We start from the raw sequence: 22,290 nt of genomic DNA, 5'->3' as shown, positions 1-22,290 counted from the left end.
TTCCAAAATATACATATTGTAATTCCTGGGTCATTGTTCGGTATTCCCTCTCTAGCAAGCCGATGAGAATAGCTTCACTACATGGACTTAATTTACATGACCTTCTCAATGACAGTGAGAGATGGGGAATAAATGCTCGCCATGCTAGTGATGTGCATATCCTACAAATGAGAGGGCAGCATGGTGGCGCAGTGGGTTAGCACTATGGCCTCACGGCGCTGAGCTCCCAGGTTCGATCCCGGCTTTGAGTCACTGTCCATAGGAGTTTTCACATTCTCCCCATGTTTGCGTGTGTTTCGCCTCCACAACCCAAAGATGTGCAGGGTAGGTGGATTGGCCACGCTAAATTGCCCCTTAATTGGAAAAAATGAATTGGGTACTCTAAATTTATTTTTTTTAAATATCCTACAAATGAATTTTTAAAAGTGACTGACCGACAAATTGCATTAATTGTAACGTATTAAATTACACAGAAAATAATGTTAAAGCAGATGAAATGGCAGTACTTTAAACAATTTAAGAACAAAAACGGGAGTAGCCAAACACAGCTCAGCGAGCCTGTTCCTCCATTCAGTATCATCATAGCTGATCTTGGGCTTCAACTCCATTTTCCCATATCCCTCAATTCCCTGAGGGCCCAAAATATGTGTCGATCCCAGCATAAATGTATTCAAAAAGGAGCATCCTCAACCCTCTATGGTAAAGAATTCTAAAGATTCACAACTCTTTGAATGAAGGTATTTCTCATCTCAGTCCTAAATGATTGGCCCCTTATCCTGTGACTGTGTCCCCATGTTTTAGATTCCCCAACCAATGGAAATAATTGGTGGACGCAGAGTCCATCCTCTAAAGCCCCTTCAGAATTTTGTAAATCGCCTCATTCTTCCAGCCTCCAGGTACAGGATTATTTAGACAGCAAAATCATTATTGACTACATGATAAGTGGGAGTCCTTCTGCTAACTGGACAGAATAAGGGTTTCTCACAGTACAGCCCTTTAAAGTTTATATAGCCTATTACATGCTGCACAATTTTCTTATTATAATCTTTTATTAGTGTCACAAGTAGGCTCACATTGTTAGTGCTACCCACTGTGCTAGCATACCGCCCAATCCAAAGAAACATAGGCATAGTAGAATGATTAGAGGATGAGGTCATCCAAATACAGTAAAACATAAATAGGCTGAGGCTCTTTTCTCTAGAATGGCGCAGACTGAGAAGTGAAATGATAGTGGTCTTTAAAATTGTCGAGTAAACGGAGAAACACTTGTTTCCACATGTGAGGGAATGCAAAATTATGGGCAATTAAAAAAAGTTAGCGATAAATCTAATAAGGTATTGATGAAAAAAAATCTCGACTGAATGATGAGAATATGAATCTGATTTTAAAATGATGGCGCAGAGCAATCTTGTCACTTTTCAGACTATATCCCAGAGAAACAAGGGACGACTCCTGCACAAGAGTCCTCCACTAAACAACAAGATAGCGCACCATGGGGTGTTCCACAGTCTACTTCAGTGCAGTTAATTGTCTGCCACTTCTTTTTCAAAGGAGTCTCACTGAGCTAGTAGAAGTTCGTAATAGGGCTCGTGAACCGACTGCGACTCCACTCTTCTATTCTTCAGCTGCGCCCGGGCACCACTCATTTTCAGCGGTGCTGGGCTTTTTTTGCACGAACCTCCCCTCCGGTCCCGTCGCCGCTCCGCTAGTCACTGCGCATGGGCGGGTGGGGTGGGGTGCGTGCGTGACGTTGGCAGCGCGGGTGCGTCGAGTGCGGAATGACGCAATGATCGCTCGCATTCCGTCTCCCGACCTCCATCTCTTTCCATATCCGCCATCTTGCTCACCGCGTGTTTCCTTTGGGTCCGGGCAAACATAATAAGGTTTGTGAGAAGGGGGGTGGGCAAGAAAAGTTTGCTGTGACCGTAAGTCGTTGGGCAGTCGGCCGCCTTGATAAGGTGGAGCTGAAATCCGCGTCCGGGCGGGTTACGGGTTATGCTGTGGGTCGGATTCATATCGTTGGAACAAATAGAAAAAAACTAGTTGGCAGCTAGGATTTTAAAAGCGGGTTGTTTGCGCTAATTTAGCGGCTGGTTGCCGTTCAGAGGCCGGGAACGTTAGGCCGCGTCCTGACTTCTTGGGCAGGTGGGGGCAAGGAAAGTGCATTAAACCTGCAGCGTCTGTTCGGAGAAGCGTGGTGGTTTTCTGGGATCCGAAGTTTTACCAATCGGAGTGGGCTGCATTGCTGCTGTCGCTTACCTTCAGGAGCGACACAGCGTGAGTGCAGCTGAAGTTTTCAATTTTGCACCGTCCATTTGTACTTAGTGTTTGAGACATGCCTCGAAGTGGAGCAGAGTTGCGAGGAATAAATTTAGGAATTGTTTATATTTTCAGAAGATTAGACTGGAGTGTGCAGATGTTAAAACTGTACGAAATTGTAAATTTGCAAATTTTGAGTAAAAACAATATTTTGACTTAACAGGATAAATTGCATTTCATATTTCTGCAAATAAATCTAGATGCAAATACCGATCATTTTAACTCCTATTCGCTTTTTTTCTCCAGGGGAAACACTATGAATCAGGAAAAGTTAGCTAAACTGCAGGCTCAGGTCCGGATAGGTGGAAAGGTGAGATCCTTGTCTAATTACAGTTAAAATTGTTTAATACAATGCAGATCACTTCTCGCTTTCCTTTCGTTTTCACTGACATTGCATTTATATAGTACCTTTCATGACCTCAGGACGTCTGAAGTGTTTTACACTCCATGAAGTATTTTTGAAGTGTAGTCACTCATTGCACTCTACTAATGTCTCAAATTGACTACTTGTGTATTGCACCATCTAAATGCATGTGATTTTTAAAATTTCCACCCAGTTTTTGCCTGTATGCCAAGGTTATTAAATGGGCATAACATGGAACAGGTGACAACAGTTGTCACCAACACACTGAACTTGACTGAGATTGGCTAAAATTGTAAAATCTTCCTGAGCAGTAGAATGTCAATATCGAGATAGAGTGTGACTTGAAGGGTTTTTTAATATAGATTTCTTTTTGTTAATATGCATCTTGAGCATTCCCGTAATCTCTTAATTGGAAGCTTTGAGGGGTGGCACGGTAGCACAGTGGTTAGCACTGTTGCTTCACAGCTCCAGGGTCCCAGGTCTGAGTCGCACCTTGGGTCACTGTCTGTGCAGAGTCTGAACGTTCTCCCCGTTTTCTCCCCGTGTCTGTGTGAGTTTCCTCTGGGTGCTCCAGTTTCCTCCCACAAGTCCCATAAGATGCGCTGTTAGGTCATTTGGACATTGTGAATTCTCCCTCCATGTATCCGAACAGCGCTGGAATGTGGCGACTTGGGACTTTTCACGGTAACATCATTGCACTGTTAATGTAAGCCTACTTGTGGCAATGAAGATTAATATTATGGGTTCAGGGCCCAGAGTGTGCAATTTGGCCTAACACGTCAATGCAGAACTGGGAAAGTAGGTGTCATTGTAGGCAATCCTTCAAGTAAGATGTTAAACTGAGGCCCTAGTTGTCTGTTCTGGATGTTCTAAGATTCAATTGCAGTATTTAGCAGAGTGACAAATGTCCTGATTCCCTCAAACAACAATATAGAGTGGAAAAGATTACTCTTTTATCTCATAAATAAAAGCAAATTACTGCGGTGCTGGAATCTTGAAACAAAAGAGAAAATGCTGGAAAATCTCAGCAGAATCTGGAGGGAGAGAAAAGAGCTAACGTTTAAGTCCGATGACTCTTTGTTGAGCCCTTTTATCTCATTGCTGTTTGCAAGATGGCGGTGGCAATTACTATTAAGACTGCTTTAATTCAAAGCAATTCAGTGCATGTTACATTAGGCATTTGCAGAAAAAGCATTTTGGGAGTTCCTTTACTACATGGGCTACAGCAATTTGAGAAGATGACCCATCACCTTGGCAACTGGGATTAGGCAACAAATGCCAGCCTTGCCAGTACTGCCCAAATCCTGGCAATTACAAAATATAACTATACAAAGAAAAATTCATTTTGCTGATATCAATGCTGAGAATCTACAAAAGAACTTGAGGTTGGTTTAATCAGCAGTTCGAAAGTTTAAACTATAATACAGGAGGCCTTTATGTATCATTTTACTTTTGAATTAAGTAACGATTTGGAGGTATAATTTTCTTTACTAAAGCGTAAACCCCCAACCCCAGAACAGTACTCTCACGAAGAATGCAAACTGGTTCTGAAGTGTTGTTCTGATTTGCCACATTGCATGTGGAATTTTAAAGGAGGTTTACTTTTAATTTGGAGGATGGCTTGACCCAAGAGGTCAGTACTGGTACAAAGTGCAAATATGTTTTGTTCCTCATTAATTGTGAGGAAAGCAAATGTAGTTTTACGGGATTTATATTTGTATTGGTCAACATTAGAAATAAGATATAGTTTTAATTGTGTTTAATTTGGTGTTTCTATACCTGGAAGGGTAAAACCTAGAGTTAGATTCATGCTGAACAACGGTGTTTGTATGTGTGGGGGTTGGTTGTGTTACTATTGGTCTTGGAGAGGGCTACAGCATGAAGAATAAGTAAGCCAGCCATGGTTGCTTAGCGAATCAAAGAATCTCTACAGCGCCGAAGGAGGCAATTTGACTCATCAAGACTGTACCAACCCTGCAAAGCCCAATCCCCACCCTTTGACATGGTAAATCCACTTAACCTGCACATCTTTGGACTGTGGGAGGAAACTGGAGCACCCAGAGGAAACCCATGTAGACATGGGGAGAATATGCAAACTCCACACAGACAGTTAACTGAGATTCAAATCGAACCCGGGTCCCTGGTGCTGTGAGGAAGCAGTGCTATCCACTGTGCCACTTCTGGGCCTTGTGAGATTAGAGAAGCTTTTAAGTTTTAGTTTAGCTAATTTGATTGCAGTTGGAAATATGTAGTGAGAGGGAAGGCAGCTCTCTAAGCTTAGCTACAAACAGCTGTTTTTAGCATTCAAAAATGGGTATATCTCCATCAGCGTTGCTAGAAGAAAAGCTATACTACGCCGTAATGGTTAAGAAAACAAATTCAAGAACAGCACGGTGGTGCAGTGGTTAGCACTGCTGCATCACGGCGCTGAGGTCCCAGGTTTGATCCCGGCTCTGGGTCACTGCGTGGAGTTTGCACATTCTCCCTGTGTTTGTGTGAGTTTCGTCCCCACAATCAAAGATGTGCAGGATAGGTGGATTGGCCATGCTAAATTGCCCCTTAATTGGAAAAAAAAATGAATTTGGCACTCTAAATTTATTTTTAAAAAAGAGAAAACATTCCAGAAAAAGTCCAGCTTATTAAGGAAACTAGACAAATAGTATCAAATAAGTTGGATTAAGTGAACAAAGTATTTTTCAGAAGAATTCAATGAAAAGTTAAAAAAATGTTCTGAGTTAAAGAAACAATTGCCGTAACAAGATTTAAACTGGGACAGTGTAAAATAAATCTGATGCCATTTTAGTACATTCTGGGAATCGAGAGTTAAAGCAATGGTGAGCTTTGCGCAGTAGTCAAGACAAATAAATCCTAACGGTGCTGTACTGTTCTATTCTATATTCAGTGCTTGTCCACTTCCCTTTTGAAAGCCTCAATAGTATCTAAAGAGGTTGATATAAAATACTGGACTGGATTAGCAGTTAGAAATGGTGCAGAATCTTTGTTTACAAGTGTCATTTGGAAAACCTGGTCTGGATTATGGAATGCAAGCCACTAAGGAAACGCATACTTATGATTTTTAAGTGTGTTTTTGGGAGAGTGGAGTTTGGAAACTTGCGCATGACAGTCATTTGTGGGGATTCTGAGGAGACATCCACAACCCTTCACTTGGGGTTCAGAGGGGTTTATTTGCCCACATCCCTTGGTGTGCTTAAAAGGGACTTTGTCTTAATGAGACCATTGTAGATTAAGATGTATGTTGTAACACATGTTAATCTTGGCTCTGTGTGTGATTGTTAAAATGGAGGGGTGGGGGGGGGGGGGGGGGGGGGAGTAAAGGCGTATTGTATCATAAAGCAATTTTTCATGTTTAATAAATATTTTTTCCTTGTTAAAACTAATTAGCGGTCCTGTGAGTCTGTTCCTCCAAGTTTTATTTTTAAAAAAATAACGGTTACAGTTTTGAGCCAGGGATGTCACAACTAAGATTGGGATCATAATGAGCAACCAGGCTGTGTTTGACAACTTTGAAATCTCTTAAATCGCCAAACACACTACTGTTAGTTTACCTCAAAAGCTTCTCTTGGCAGCACAGTGGTGCAGTGGGTTAGCCCTGTTGCCTCACGGCGCCGAGGTCCCTGGTTCAATCCTGGCTCTGGGTCACTGTCCATGTGGAGTTTGCACATTCTCCTCGTGTTTGTGTGGGTTTCACCCCCACAACCCAAAGGTGTGCAGGCTACGTGGATTGGCCGGGCTAAATTGCCCCTTAATTGGAAAAAATTGATTGGTACTCTAAATTAATTTTTTTAAAAGCAGCTTCTCTTCTTGACAAAAAGATATAATAATGATCTTTATTGTCACAAGTAGGCTTTCATTAATACTGCAATGAATGTGGGGTTTCAGTGTGTTGGATCTCTTTGTTTAAAATGTTAAAATTATAAATGCCTCAATAAAATATTTTCTTTAAAAAAATACTGCAATGAAGTTACTTTGAAAAGCCCCTGGTCGCCACATTCCGGTGCCTGTTTGGGTTCACAGAGGAAGAATTTAGAAAATATGTTAATATAGTTATATTCCAGTTTACAAATTACCTGCAAGAATCAAAATATCACTGAGTTTCTAAATTGTGGGATTGACATAAACCTGGACCTAATATGACCGTTGCAATGCTAATGTTAAATCTTTCACCATCTTTAATTTCAATATTGCTTACCATAATTACTCATTTGTGTGTTGTGCATTTAACCTATTTATAGTAATAAAAAAAATACATTTTTATTATTTTACTATTGTTTCTGGGGGTCGGTCTTTAGTTTTCACAGTCCAGCCATTACCTTTTGCGCATGGCTGGATTGTTTGTACTTAGCATCATTCCACTGGTCAATGTTTTTTTAAAATCGTGCAATAACTTTAATCAACAGATCAAGATTATTAATACATTAGAATAGTCTAGTGACATAATGTTGTGATTTTTGCCCTTGTGTCTGCCTGATGTATTGCACTTTCCAGCTGCTTCCCTTGAGAATGTTTATCCATTGTTAGATTTGGTCACAGCAGCATTGGAAAAAGTCTCTGAGTGCATCTATTAAACTAACCAAAATTATAATAGTAACAGAACAAAGGACTTTTAAAATAAACATTGTTTTGTCAATTATATACTACTTTATTGCCAAGTTCATGTAAAATAATGCATTGTTATCAGATTGCAAAGAAGCTTTGCATTAAGTGTGTTTTTAATAAATTGAGTACCAAATTTTTCTTTCCCCAATTAAGGGGCAATTTAGCATAGTCAATTCACATACCCTGTGCATCTTTTTGGGTTGTGGGGGTGAGACCCATGCAGACAAGGGGAGAATGTGCAAACTCTACACAGATAGTGACCCTGGGTCCTCGGCGCTGTGAGGCAGCAGTGTGCATCAAGTGTGTTAAAATAAACATTTGCATAATCTTGTGTTATTGTGCAGATAAGTTATATTTGAAACTAAATGTTTATGTTACTGAATCGATGGTGGGATTCTACATAAAGATCTCTTGGGTTTGTTTGATTAGCAGTTAAAAAATTTAAACTTAAAACAAAGGACGCATTCATGTATGTTTTACCTTTTGACTAGTTGTTGGCTAAACTGATTTAACTTTGTAATCAATGCAATTTGTCAGGGTACAGCTCGCAGAAAGAAGAAGGTAGTGCACCGAACAGCTACAGCTGATGACAAGAAATTGCAAAGTTCTCTGAAGAAACTGGCAGTTAATAATATTGCTGGAATTGAGGAGGTATGTTTTGCATCACTTCGTTATTTGATGGCTTAATATTTTGTGAAAACTTCACAAATGTTAAGGTGCATTCCTTTCTTTAACATACATTTAGAGTACCCAATTTTGTTTTCCATTTAGGTAGTTCACCAAACTCATTATGTGCCATGAATGTATTTTATGATTGAACTGCTAAGCACTTCTCTAAAGAAATTTAGGTGGCACAAAAAATTTGTACAACAATTTAGCATGGTCAATCTACCCTGGATTTGTGGGGCTGAAACCCACGCAGACATGGAAGAATGTGCAAACTTCACAGAGGCAATAACGTGGGGCCGGGATTGAATTCGGCGCTGTGAGGCAACAGTGCTAACCACTTACGGGTGCATTCCGAACCTTGTTTTGTTAGAAACTTATTTTCCTGATGTCAGTCTATTGTATGTAACATGATTCCATTGTAGTTATCTTGCTGACATTGAGTTTTCTTTCCAGCATAGATTTTGTATAGTGGAACAGTGCAATTAGCATGGGCTTTTTTGTGCCACCTAAATTTCTTTAGAGAAGTGCTTAGCAGTTCAATCATAAAATACATTCATGGCACATAATGAGTTTGGTGAACTACCTAAAAGAATGTACATTACCTCTTCTGTCAACTTGTAAATACAAGGTGCGTTGTGCCACAAAGTTCCATGGTTCATTCTCTAGTCTTGCTAAATAAACCATTGATCAAAACACATTGGGCAGTGCAAATTGGCCTGGGCTATGGTTCCTAATCCTGATAGTTGTACAGTAACTGCTATTGAAAAATATGGACCTATTGATATTGGTTATGAGTAAAGTTGGATGTGGTTTCCCTATTTTGTTGCTTTATGATTCATGAAATGAATTTCATTGAATGATCTTGAGGATGAAGGATGGCCAGTTGGTCTGGATAGTGGAGACTGGTGGCACTGGCTAACCCATTGTTCTTCAAACCTTTTTTTCCGGGTACCCATTTTTGTGAACCTGCGTGACCCACCATTTTCTCTTACCTTGTTTGCTGCTGACAAAAATGGAGGAAATGGTTTTGGGTCCCGTTGGTCCTCGTACACGCTCCTCCAGTGGAACCTGTTGGATGAAGGTGAAGCCTTCCGGTGTCGGAACGTATGGAGTCTCTATCTGTCTAAAGATCTGCATTTTTTTTCCTGTAAAATTTTATCAAATAACCCCCCCCCCCCCCCAAACTTGTAAAAAAGAATAAATTAAATGAATAAACCCCCCCCCAAACTTGTAAAACAAAAAGCTGCGACCATTTAAAGAAAAAAGTGGCCACATTGCATGTGCCCGATCATTGGCACACGCGCATAGTTTTGCGCATGCGCACAGATGATCTGGATGTTCACAGCCATTTTGAAGGCCGCTTGCAGCCGGCGTTTTGAACAGCTGGCTGTTGCGTGCAGATTTGCATGATCGGTAGCGCCGCAACGGACTGCTCCGCAGCCCTCCTGACAGTCGCCCATGGGTCACGCCCCCGAGTTTGACAATGCCTGGACTAACCACATAGCAATGCTTTTGGAATAATGCATGAAATTGAACAAACCTGTACAGTAATAGAGGAAATTCATGATTTATGCTCATCAACTGATTCCCTGAGAGAGCTACTGAAATTGCTATTTTACACTAGTATTGAAAATATTTTGCTTTCGGATGATTGGCACACTTGACTATTTCTATTTTGTGCCAACAGGTGAATATGATTAAAGATGATGGTCAGGTCATTCACTTCAATAATCCTAAAGTGCAAGCCTCATTATCTGCCAATACCTTTGCTATTACCGGCCATGCTGAGACAAAACAAATCACAGAAATGCTTCCAGGCATTCTCAGCCAGCTTGGAGCTGACAGTCTAACAAGTCTTAGAAAGTTAGCTGAGCAATTGCCACGGCAAGGTATGTATACGGTCATCTTTATATCAAAAGAGTAGTTTACATAATTATACCTGCATTGTTAGATTTTTTAAAAATAAAAAGCTGGTCTTAGTCCGGATTTTTCTAATGTACAGTGGATTTTCCAAGCTAAAGAAAACAAAGCGAGCATCATCTTTTTTTAAATTTTAATTTAAAGTACCCAATTCTATTTTTCCAGTTAAGGGGCAATTTGGCGTGGCCAATCCACCTACCCTGCACATCTTTGGGTTGTGTCGGTGAGACCCACGCAAACACGGAGAATGTGCAAACTCCACACCGACATTGACCCGGGGCCAGGATTGAACCCGGATCCTCAGTGCCATGGCAGTGCTAACCACTGTGCCGGCCTGTGAACATTATCTTCCATGGGAATGTAGATCTGTGCTGGTTGATCTTTATGTTGACAAGCAAAGGACTCACTTTGCAGCCTATTGCACTGCCTTTATATAAGATGGGCCACAGTGACTGACAAGACAAAGATTCCGTTTAATTTTTTTTAGATAACTACCAACAGCAAGTTTTCAAATAAAGATCTTGTATTTATTTAGCACCTTTTGCAACCTCATGATATTCTAAAGCATTTTACAGCCAATTAAGTGCTTTCAAAGTGACATCACTGCTATAATGTACGAAATGTGGCTGCTAGTCTGCACACAATGAAGTCCCAAAAAAGGAATGAAATAATATCCAGATAATCTGTTAGTTTTAAAAAAAAGATTGAGTACCTAATTGATTTTTTTCCAATTAAGGAGTAATTTAATGTGGCCGATCCGCCTAGCCTGCACATCTTTGGATCGTGGTTGCGAAACCCATACAAACATGGGTGCGAAGCACATGCAAACATAGGAAGAATGTGCAAACTCCACATGGGCAATGACCCAGAACCAGGATCGAACCTGGGACCTTGTCGCCATGAGGCAGCAGTGCTAATCTTAGTTGATGAATAAAAATTGACCAGGAAATGTAGATGATCTCCTCCACTTCCAGGAGATCTTTTTTTAAAAATTTAGAATACCCAATTATCTTTTCCAATTAAGGGGCAATTTAGCGTGGCCAATCCACCTACCCTGCACATCTTTTGGGTTGTAGGGGTGAAACCCATGCAGACACGGGGAGAATGTGCAAACTCCTCACAGACAGTGACCCAGGGCCGGGATTCGAACCCAGGTCCTCAGCGCCGTAGGCAGCGATGCTAACCACTGTGCCACCGTGCTGCCCTCACTCCAGGAGATCTTGTTCACTCCCTTGAGAAGGTAGTTAAGATATCTGGTTCCTGTCTCATTTGAAAGACAGCACTTCCACCAGTGCTGCATTACCTCAATACTGTACTGGAGTGTCACCTTAGATTAATGCTACCACTGAGCTAATGCTTGTATTTATTATAATATATTGGACCAGGATTTAGTCCCCACAGTGCAGTATATATTTTCTACAGTAACTCCAAACAGAAACTTACTTTTATTCTGATTTTGCTTTTATGTGTTGATGGTTGTACATTGTTTGGCTTCAGTGTATATTGCCTTGTGAATTTTCACACTGGTTTTGGCTGCTAGCCCTAGAACCTGAACATTCCTGGCTAAAGAATAGGAGGAGGTAGCCATTTTAATCAAAGATTCAATTGCAGCATTGCAACATAGGGAAGATATTGAATAAACTAATGGGATTAAAGGAAGCTAAATCTCTGGGACCTGTTGGCTTGCACCCTAGGGTATTAAAGGGGGTGGCAGCAGAGAAGGTGGATGCATTGGTTATGATATTTCAAAATTCTCTTGATTCTGAAAAGGTCCTGGGGGATTGGAAACATGCTAATACGACACCCCTATTCAAAAAGGGGGAGGGGCAAAAAGTAGGCAAGTATAGACTGATTAGCTTGACCTCTGTGATGGGGAGGTTGCTGGAATCAATCATTAAGGAAGAGATGACAGCTTTTGGAAAGACAGCTCAATCCACCATGTCAGCATGGTTTTATGAAGGGTAAGTTACGCTTGAGTTCTTTGAGGATATAACCAACAAGGTGGATAATGGCGAACTGTAACTATTGGGGTGCCGCAGGGGTCAGCCTTCAAACCTCAACTGTTTAAAATCTATATAAATGATCTGCAGGCAGGGACAGAGTGCAGAAATTGTGGACTACACTAAATTAGGTGGGAAAGCAGGCTGCAAAGAGGAGATAGAGTTTACAGACTGATATGGATAGGCTAGGAGAATGGGCCAAAAAGGGGCAGATGGAGTTTGATGTGGTGAAGTGTGAGGTTATCCATTTTGGCCGAAAAAATGGAAGGGCGAGTTATTATCTAAATGGAAAGCAGATTCAAAATGCAGAGTCTGAGCAGAGTGATCTGGGTGTCTTTGTTCATGAATTACAGAAAGTTAGTATGCAGGTACAACATATAATAAAAAAGGTAAATTGAATTTTAGTGTTTATTGCAGAAGGACTGGAGTATAAAAGTAGAGAAGTGTTGTTGCAATTTTCGAGGGTGTTGGTGAGACCACATCTGGATTATTGTGTTTTGGTCTCCTTATTTGTGGAAGGATGTGGTGGCATTGGAGGCAGTTCAGAAGTGGTTCACTAGATTGATAATGGGGATGAAAGGGTTAACATATATGAAAGACTGAACAGTTTGGCTTCTACTTGCTGGAGTTTAGTAGAATGAGAGGGGATCTGTTAAGAGGTATATAAAATACTAAAAGGGATTGATAAAGTAAAAGTAGACCTAATGTGGGGTGATCAAGAACGAGAGGTCACAGATATAGATTGAGAGGCGCTAGATCTAAATCCGAGATGAGGAGGAACTACTTCTCGCAGAGGTTGGTGAATTTGTGGAACTTGCTGGCCCATAGTGTGGTGGAATCTGAATCATTAAATGGTTTGACGAAGGAAATAGATATATTCCTGATGAAAAATTGATTAAAGGGATGTGGAGAACAGGCAGGGAGGTGGATTTGAGACCAGGAAGAGATCAGCCTTGACCTGATTGAATGGTGGAGCAGGCTTGAAGGGCTAAATTGCCTGTTTCTGCTCCTAATTCTTAAGTTCATATTAGAATTAATGGAACTGTTACTCCATTAAGAGTTTGTTTAGACCAAAAACGGGAAGAATAGAGAAGTCAGAGAAAATGCGCCCATATCATGGGTGACATTTTAAAACCCAGAGGTAGGTCAGTGTAAAATATATATAGCTGGCAAAGAAGGAGGGTTGGGGGAGTCCAGGATTGTTTCCTGGATATTTTTTTTAAAAAAAATTTAGAGTACCCAATTCATTTTTTCCAATTAAGGGGCAATTTAGCGTGGCCAAACCACCTGACCACATCTTTTGGGTTGTGGGGGTGAAACCCACGCAAACATGGGGAGAATGTGCAAACTCCACCCAGAGCCCGGATCGAACCTGGGACCTTGGTGCCGTGAGGCAGCAGTGCTAGCCACCATGCTGCCCCTCGATATGTTTTTTGCCCAACACAGTTGTAATGCTGAATCTTGCTTTAGGAAACAATGGATACGTTTCTACAAGAATTAAAGTGCAGCAAAAGTCCTTTTAAGTGACTAAAGAGAATTAAAATGAGACTCTGAAATAATATAGATCTGCAGCTAATAACAGGAAATCAAATGGACCTCCAAAAATATTGTTGGGAAGGAGAAAATAGGCTGAGATGGTAAGAAGAAAAATGAAATTGCTAGAATGGAGTGCAGAGGAGAACTAAATACATGGATTTTCAGGGCGTGAGGATTGATCTTGTCTGATGAAACTTATTGACTTCTTTGAGGAAGTAACGCTCCAATATGAAGCTTTGTGCCTATAGTTATATAGATTATCTCACCCAAGCCTTTGTTAAACTCAAAATTGTTTTGAGGGTAAGTCTTGGGTATAAAAAGCTTTGGATTAAAAGGTAAGAAAACAGTAGATATTTATTGGAGGCGGTCAATCAAGGGGAGGTAACACGATGTGGAACTATAAATTTATTCTTAAATAAAACAAGGGGCCACAGATTTAAACTAATACATTTTGGGTGGATTTTTGGAAAGTTCTTTCTCTCCTAATCAAAATGACCATTGATTCTTGGATGGTGGTGTGGAAATGAGAGCTCAGTAAATTGCATGGCTCTGTGCAAAGATTTGGAAGACCAAGAAACTTAAATCCTACAATTGTAACATGATGGTATGATTGCAACTCTCTTGAGGTGATCTGATCTGAAACATAATCCCATACAATTTACAATCTATCTGACAGTGATTTGTCACTTAGTCAAAGATTAACAGCTCGCTATTGTCAACATTAAATATCATCTCGATGGAAAACTCTTTAGCCTCCGTCAGCTCCGTGTCAAACCTAAACCGACCGCCAGAAACATACATGATCTATAGTTTGCAGATGACTTCAATGTCATTGCCTACTGTGCACCAGATTGTACGCCACCAGATCTCTTTAATTCTCCACACAAGAGTCTTGGCTTGTTGAATGTTGCCAAAGCAAAACTATCAACCCATAAGACCATAAGAAATAGGAGCAGAATTAGGCCACTTGGCCCATTCAATCATGGCTGATATTTTCTCATCCCCATTATCTTGCCTTCTCCCCATAACCCTTGATCCCCATAACCCACACCTGGTCAGCCAAATTTTCTCCTCTAGTTTATGTTGATGGCAACACTCTGGAATATGTTGAGCGCTTCTCAAAGCTTGGCAGCTACTTCCCAGGAAAGGCCATCATTGATGAGGAGACCCAGCACCGGATGAGCTGCACCAGCACAGTCTTCTAGAAACTACAGCAGTGAGTGTTCAGCAACAAAGACCTCTGAAAATCACCAATGTCCTTGTGAACAGAACTGTTGTCGTCATCATCATACTCCTGTCCTGCAATGAGACCAGCAACACATAACAGTGCTAGAGAAATCTGATCATTAATTCATCTGCGACAACAGATTCAATGGGAGGACAGTGGAACAAACGCTAGTGTCCTTCTTGAATCCAGCTCCACAAACATTCAGCTAAAACCCATTCAAAATCAACTTTGGTCTGGACACTGTCAGAAAACCATCTTACTTGCCAGGTCCTGTTTTTTGTTCAACTGAAATGACCAACATTCCAGGGGAGGACAGCGTAAATGCTTCAGAGATCATCTGAAGCTCTCCTTGAGGTACGGCAGTATTGACATTAATGACTGGGAGGGGCTTGCTGCCAATTGTTCAGATTGGCAACAACTTGCCCCATCAAGTTACATCATGTTTAAGTTTCAATGTCTAAACGATGAGGCTGAGAATTAAAAGAAGCAAATCCTGGAATTTTTGAGGAGATGTGTTAATCAAGAAAATGACGGACATATTGTATGATGGGGGTGAAAGAGGCATTAAAATCATGAGAATGAGCAGAGTAGATAGGAAAAAATCATTTCCGTTGTGGAAGGAACAAGAGGGCACAGATTTATGGTCATTGACAAAAGGAGCAATGGGGACATGGGATATTGAAGAGGAATATACGGCAGACAGATTTGACAACAAATGTATTGAAAAATATGTTTTAGTAAGACAAATACACAAAATGATAGAACTTTGAAAGGATGAGTTTAGAGACTTGAAGGCTCAGGTTTTTTAACTTTGTCTCTTTGGTAGCACTCACCTCTTGAATTGAAAGATCATGATTCAAGCCCCATTCTCGAGACTTAAACACTTGAACACTTAAACACTTACACATCTGCCTTTCAGATGAGTAATTAAACTGACCGTTGTTCACTTTTTGACAGAACATAAAAGATGCCATGGCGGTTTTTGAAAGAATAGGAAAATTCTCCCAGTGTGATGGTCAACTTTTATTCCTTAACAAATATCACTAAAGCAGATAGTCATTTATCTCATTGGTGCTTGTGGGACCGTTTTAGTGCACTAATTAGTTGTTACACTTGCCTGTGACTGTTACAGGAGTGACTGCATTTCAAAATACTGCATTGATTATTAAATATTTTGGAATGTCTGTGTTTGTGACTGCAGCTTTAGAGCTGTGAGGATATGTAAATAAAGCTATTTTATTAAAAAAAGTCCCAGGTTATATAAATTTGGGAAATAATGGATAGTGGTAGACATGCACAATTTTGCTGATGTTGCATTTAAATTATTGCCCAGTTTTGAGCTGCTTACTTTACAGTAGATCTCTAGAGTTGAGGTAGAAGACCTCGTGTTGAATGGGAAGCGAGCTCAAAAAGCTGAATGGCCTACCACTCCTATTTGCTTATGTTATGGCACAGGTGCAGGAAAGATTCCGTGGGATATTATCACGGGTGAAAGGGCAGTAGGGTAACATTGTGGCTAGCACAATCGCTTCACAGCTCCAGGGTCCCAGGTTCGATTCCGGCTTGGGTCACTGTCTGTGCGGAGTCTGCACATCCTCCCAGTGTGTGCGTGGGTTTCCTCCGGTTTCCTCCCACAGTCCAAAGATGTGCAGGTTAGGTGGATTGGCCATGATAAATTGCCCTTCGTGTCCAAAATTGCCCTTAGTGTTGGGTGGGGTTACTGGGTTATGGGGATAGGGTGGAGTTGTCGACCTTGGGTAGGGTGCTCTTTCCAAGAGCCGGTGCAGACTCGATGGGCTGAATGGCCTCCTTCTGCACTGTAAATTCTATGATTCTATAGACAGTAGAAACTGGAACTTTCTTCATCAGAACAGAAAAGGTTAAGGAATCTGATCACCGTGTTCCTTATGAAGCATTTTTGGAGAGTGTTTCCATTATTGGTGAATCAGTAACTAGAGTTCATAGATTTAAGTTAATTGTCAAAAGAATGAAGTTAGAGATTGAGGACTTTTGCGTTCTCATGACATAGGATGCCCAACCTGAATATATTGAGGAAGTAAAATTCCCAATGTTTTAAAAAAAAAAATATTTTTTATTCTCCTTTTCCACAATTTCTCCCAAATTTACATCCAACAATAATCAGTAACGAATGTAATGTCAATCCCCATATCAATAACAACGATCCCATCCTCCCACCAAACCCCAGACATTAACCTGCATGTTAACATCAACAAATGACAAAAAAAAAATCAGGAATCACCCATAGTCACCATTAACACATACAGTCCCCGCCCTCCCATAGTTTTCGATGTGATCCAATTCTAGAAAGTGCAAAATGAATAATGCCCCTAAATTGTAGAACCCCTCCATCCTTCCCCTCAGTTCAAATTTAACCGTTGCAAGCGTCAAGAATTCCAGCAGGTTCCCCTGCTATGCCAGAGCACAGGGTGGAGAGGTTGATCTCCACCCTAACAGGATCTGCCTTCGGGCGATCAACGAGACGAAGGCTACAGCATCTGCCTCTGCGCCCTTTTCCAACCCCAGCTGGTCCGACACCCCGAATATGGCCTCCCGCGGGCCCGGGTTCAGTTTCACATGCACCACTTTAGTGATTACCCTGAATATCTCCTTCCAGTAATCCTCCAGCTTTGGACAGGAACAAAAACATAAACATGGTTCTCTCGCTCTTGCTCTCTCTCTCTTCTTCCGACGCACCTCACACCAAAATCCCTCAATACCCTCTCCCAACTCTTCTGTAAATGTTACTTTTGGGGCTATCTATGTAGCTTTTAACAGGACAGACTAAATTGGATGAAACATTTCCTACTGTGTTCTGAGATTGTGGTATGCCGCACAGCAGATTTTGCTGCAATCCTTAATTACAATCCAAACTATGTATGGGCAAATAACCAACTTAAAAACACTGTTATGTCAGAGATGTTAAGCACTGTTATGCTTACCAAAAGTTATGATATTTCTAGGGTATATTAAACCAAGAATGGGGCACCTTTAAATTGGTTCCTCATACTATCTTAGTTATGTGTAGGTGTGTCTAATTAGTGTGTTTTTAAAGAACAAGATCCCATCACAGGTTTGATGTCCCAAATTGCTTTAACGTCAATTAAGTACTCTTGGAGTGTAGTTGCTGTCGTAATTTAAGAAAGATGGTGGTCAATTTGTGCACAGCAAGCTCCTCCAGACAGCACTATAATAATCTAGTCTGTTCTAATGATGTTGATTGAGGGATAAGAATTGGACAAGATATCAGGGATAAATTTATTTGGGTTACTTGTGAGCTTATTAGTTTGGAGTTGTTACTGCCTTGTCATCAGAGCTGGATATTCTCAGAACACTGATAAAGTCATCCAGACTCAAAAGGTTAGATCTGTTCTCTCTCCACCTATGCCGTCAGATCTGATGAAAGTTTACAGCATTTTCTGTTTTTGCTGCATGGTAGCATTTTGTGTTTGGAAGACAGCTGATTTTAAGGGGTTTATATTTAAATTGGTAAATGTTTGAAATAAGGTGTGGCTTTAAATGGATTTAATTTGATGTTTCTGTGCCTAGAACGGTAAAACCTGCAGTTAGATTCATGCTGGACAAAGATGTTTATGTGTGGGGGTTGGTTTCAATTCCAACTGTGATTCTATTGTGTGTGGAGAGGATTATGGCATGATTAGTAAATAGAAGTAAGACATTGCTTAGCAGCAGCAGACCACTTAACCGGGGGGGGGGGGGGGGGGGGGGGCTTTCCTTTGTTAATTTTAACTGGAAGTCAGAGAAGTTGGGAGACAGGACACTGGGGAGTGAACAGCTCTCAACTCTGCCATGAGACGTGGAGCAGGACAGGGGAGTTGCAAAGATGCAAGCTTCAAAAGAACAAAATATAATCCAGTTCACCAGGGAATTGGGACAGCAAGAATGTTTAAGATGATTGGAGTTAAAAGAACAGAGACCAAGGTATCGTTCAGAATTCAAGGAAAAGTAAACAACGGGTTCAGTGTTAAATAGATAATTGCGATAACTAGATTTAAAGTGGAGGTGAATGGAACATTTGATGCCATTTTAATATAGTCTGGGAATAGAGTTAACACAATTGCTGTTCTGGACTGGATTTGCTGTTGTCGTGGAGTAGTTGCTTTGTTTGTCATTTAGACAACCTGATCTGGATTTTGGAATGCAAACTGCTAAGAGGAAGCATTACTATAAGAGAATATTTTAAAGCATGTTTTTGGGTGTGGAGTTTGGAAATTCTCATGTGACAATCATCTGGGGGTATTCTGAGGAGAAATCCACCAACATCAACTTGGGTTCAGAGCAGAGTATGTTTATTTGACCACAGTCAATCTGTGTGCTCAGGCACTTTGACTTGATGAGGTCATTGTACTTCAAATGTATTTTGTAATCTGTTAATCTTAAAACCCACGTGTGATGGTTAAGCTAAAGGAGGAGTAAAGGAGTATTGTATCATACATATTTTTCATGTTTAATCAGGGTTTTTTTTCTTGTTAAAACTAATTAACAGTCATTTGATCTTCCTCCACGTTTTATAAAAAAAGTAAAAGCTACGGTCGTTTGAGTGAGGCTTCTATTCTGGGATCATCTTGTCTAGTAACTTTTTCCCCATTTTTTAGAGTACCCAAGTATTTTTTTCCCAATTAAGGGGCAATTTAGCATGGCCAATCCACCTAATCTGCACATCTTTGGGTTGTGCGGGTGAAACTCATGCAGACATGGGGAGAATGTGCAAACTCCACAAGGACAGTGACCCAGGGCTGGGATTCAAACCTGGGTCCTCAGCGTTGCAGTCCCAATGCTAACTACTACATCACATGCCGCCCCATTCTTGTGCAGTAAAAGCGTCAACTGGGATCATAACATTTGTTTGCATGTTAAATGTGGTGAATGTAGCCTTGGGTAGTGAACTAAACTATATTTTCTCGTCAATCTAGTTTTGGATAATAAAACGCCTAAAGCTGAAGACATTGATGAAGAAGATGATGACGTTCCAGGTAAATGAGAATTAGTATTTACATTGGAAACTGGTTTTGGTTTCTTGGCCAGCGAACTCTTGTCAGCACAGAAATTTCCTGTTCTTACAATTCTTCCCATTCTTCCCATTACATTGTCATTATCTCAATTTATGTATTTGCACAACAAGACCACGGAAGTCAGTGTTGATCAGTTTCACTTCTGTATGTATTGGTGGCTATCTGAATTTGGAGGATGTTGCAACAACAGGAAATTTAAAAAAAAAAAATTTTTTAAATTTAAAGTACCCAATTCATTTTTTCTAATTAAGGGGCAATTTAGCATGGCCAATCCACCTACCCTGCACATCTTTGGGTTGTGGGGGCGAAACTCACGCAAGCACGGGGAGAATGTGCAATCTCCACATGGACAATGACCCAGAGCCGGGATCGAACCTGAGCCGTCGGTGCCGTGAGACAGCAGTGCTAACTACTGCGCCACCGTGCTGCCCTCACACTAGGAAATGTTTATGTACTCTGCACTAAATTCTACCACCTTCACATAATTTTAAATAGTTCATCTGAGATTTGTGGTCAAGGTAAACTTGGGAAATTTTGTTACCTGGGTTCTGGTGGGCTGAATTTTTGAGTTGCTGAGGCATCAAATCAATGATCAATCCTTTTGCGATTAATGTAAACTGATGCTGCAGTCTTTGGAGTTACTTTAACATTTCTATTAGTATATTTCATCATTGCTGCCTTGACATGTTCAAATTGGGTGAATATGTTTCATACGTAGTACAACAGTTATGTTTTAAACCCATGCATTTTTTTGTTTGTTTTTGCAGACCTTGTTGAAAATTTTGATGAGGCATCAAAGAATGAAGCCAACTAATGCTGCTGGCACACCATAGACTAGGATAAAGACTGTACCAACAAGGAAACTTATTCCAAAGTTTTACTATATTAAAGAGTGAAAAATCACAAGTTTGCAAATACAGTGAACGAAGGCATTTTATATTTTAATGATGCTGAATGTTCAGCATCTTTCAATTGGTTGAAATCACTTGTTTGCATTTTGCACTTCCAAAAGAGAATCCTTTGGTCTGAAGTTTGTAAGACAGTGAGATTTCATTAAAACGTAACCTGAATAGGTTGCAAACACAATGGTGAGAAAGCTGGCGAAGAAGTCTTATTTAAGGTTGTCCCTCATGACATGCAAATAAAATAGATTGATTAACTCCTTGTACATTGTGTGAATTTAATTTTGATATTCATTTAATTGAATTGGACTGTATGGAAGTAGGTGAAAGGATAAACCTTGATTTCATTTTATCTTCTGAAGAGGGTATTCTTACTTTTATAATTCACTAAAACACACCCTTAGCGGATATCAGTGTCTTCCTCCAGAATGGCAGAAGTGGAAGACATGATAGCAAAGCTATTTTGTGTCATTGTGCCATGTTTTGTAATGTCAAGCTGCAGATGGTTGCAAATGCAATGGTTTTCTACTTGGCCTACAAACACAAATGATGGCTGGGGCAGGTCTTGTGGATTGAGACCCTGCCTAATATTTAAAACTTCATTTTTTTTTCTCTCTCTTATAAATAAAGTAATTTATTCTACTAGGTAAATCCCAATTTTCCGTTCTTCACGTGAATAGAGAGTAGTGCTAAATGATTCAATTGTGGAGGAAATCAGTACTGCACCCAGTCTTAACTACATATGCACTTTATATTTGGTGTCCTAGAACTGCAGTCAGAAGTGGCACTCTAGCATTGTTCCTGGTGTAGGGAAACATATCCGTTGTAAAGCACAGGGTGGGATCAATTTCCTTTGCATATTGGCAATCAAACTTGAGATATACGAGATGGAGGCAGTACATTTACACATAGTAAGATAGCAAAGCGCCCCAGTTGTTTCTTAAAAATGCCAGATTAGTTAGGAGAATTTTGATATCTAAGATTTAACTGTTGAGCTAAGATAGGACCAGACAACTGTTGAAGTCACAAGAAATATTCAGAAGGACTCTGGTTTTTGCTCATTAAATATAGTCAAGATTATTGTTTTCTTTTTGAACCAGCTTTTGCTGTCCTAATTCCAGCTATGAAATGCATGAGAATTTCATAAGCATATTGATTTTTGATCCATAATCAGACAGTTCTACACAAATTCTGATTAGCATATCAACTGCAAGTTGTAAAATGGAGATTAATAAGCTGCACATAAATAAGGATCATAAAATTGATGTCCATTGAACAGAGGATATCGATTACTGTTTTTTCGGGTAGGATGAAAATTTTGATAATGGGTTTTAACTGGCAACTATTACTGTCAGCACTTATGTACCATATGGGTCATAATCTAAGCTTGATAAATTGTAAACATTTCAAAAATGATATTGATACATAGAAGATCGGAGCAGGAGGAGGCCTTCTGGCCCTTTGAGCATGTTCTGCCATTCATCATGATCATGGCTGATCATCCAACTCCATAGCCTAATCCTGCTTTCTCCACATAGCATTTGATCCCATTCTCCCCAAGTGCTATATCTAGCAGCCTCAAGAATATATTCAATGTTTTAGCATCAACTACTTCCTGTGACAATGAATTCCACAGGCTCGCTACTCTGGGTGAAGAAATGTCTCCTTATGTGTCTGAAATAGT

The 22,290-nt window shown here is 40.3% G+C and overlaps 1 protein-coding gene across 3 annotated transcripts; it reads left to right on the top strand.

Moving 5' to 3' along the window:
- Positions 1–1,749: 1,749 nt before the first annotated feature.
- LOC119964579 (transcription factor BTF3 homolog 4) lies at positions 1,750–20,864 on the top strand. Of its 3 annotated transcripts, none has more exons than XM_038794255.1 (6): positions 1,750–1,883; positions 2,566–2,629; positions 7,838–7,951; positions 9,657–9,858; positions 19,606–19,665; positions 20,472–20,864. In XM_038794255.1, exons 2-6 carry the CDS (start codon positions 2,576–2,578, stop codon positions 20,516–20,518), a joined length of 477 nt encoding a protein of 158 aa, XP_038650183.1. In that variant the 5' UTR covers positions 1,750–1,883; positions 2,566–2,575; the 3' UTR covers positions 20,519–20,864. The 3 variants fall into 3 exon arrangements, with proteins under 3 accessions (XP_038650183.1, XP_038650182.1, XP_038650181.1); XM_038794254.1 differs by having other exon boundaries at positions 1,817–1,925; positions 19,607–19,665; XM_038794253.1 differs by having other exon boundaries at positions 1,825–1,958; positions 19,607–19,665.
- The last annotated feature ends 1,426 nt before the right edge of the window (positions 20,865–22,290 follow it).

The sequence above is a fragment of the Scyliorhinus canicula genome, chromosome 4, assembly GCF_902713615.1.
Source record: "Scyliorhinus canicula chromosome 4, sScyCan1.1, whole genome shotgun sequence".
Classification (NCBI taxonomy): domain Eukaryota; kingdom Metazoa; phylum Chordata; class Chondrichthyes; order Carcharhiniformes; family Scyliorhinidae; genus Scyliorhinus; species Scyliorhinus canicula.
Note: the sequence above shows the minus strand (reverse complement) of the source record. Positions and strands in the feature narration are given on the sequence as shown.

Bases quoted from the DNA above. Each gene is read 5' to 3' on its own strand.
- LOC119964579 (XM_038794254.1), top strand. From the start codon at position 2,576: ATGAATCAGGAAAAGTTAGCTAAACTGCAGGCTCAGGTCCGGATAGGT. The intron at 7,952-9,656 runs GTATGTTTTGCA...TTGTGCCAACAG, and splicing joins ATATTGCTGGAATTGAGGAG to GTGAATATGATTAAAGATGA. The intron at 19,666-20,471 runs GTAAATGAGAAT...TTGTTTTTGCAG, and splicing joins AGAAGATGATGACGTTCCAG to ACCTTGTTGAAAATTTTGAT.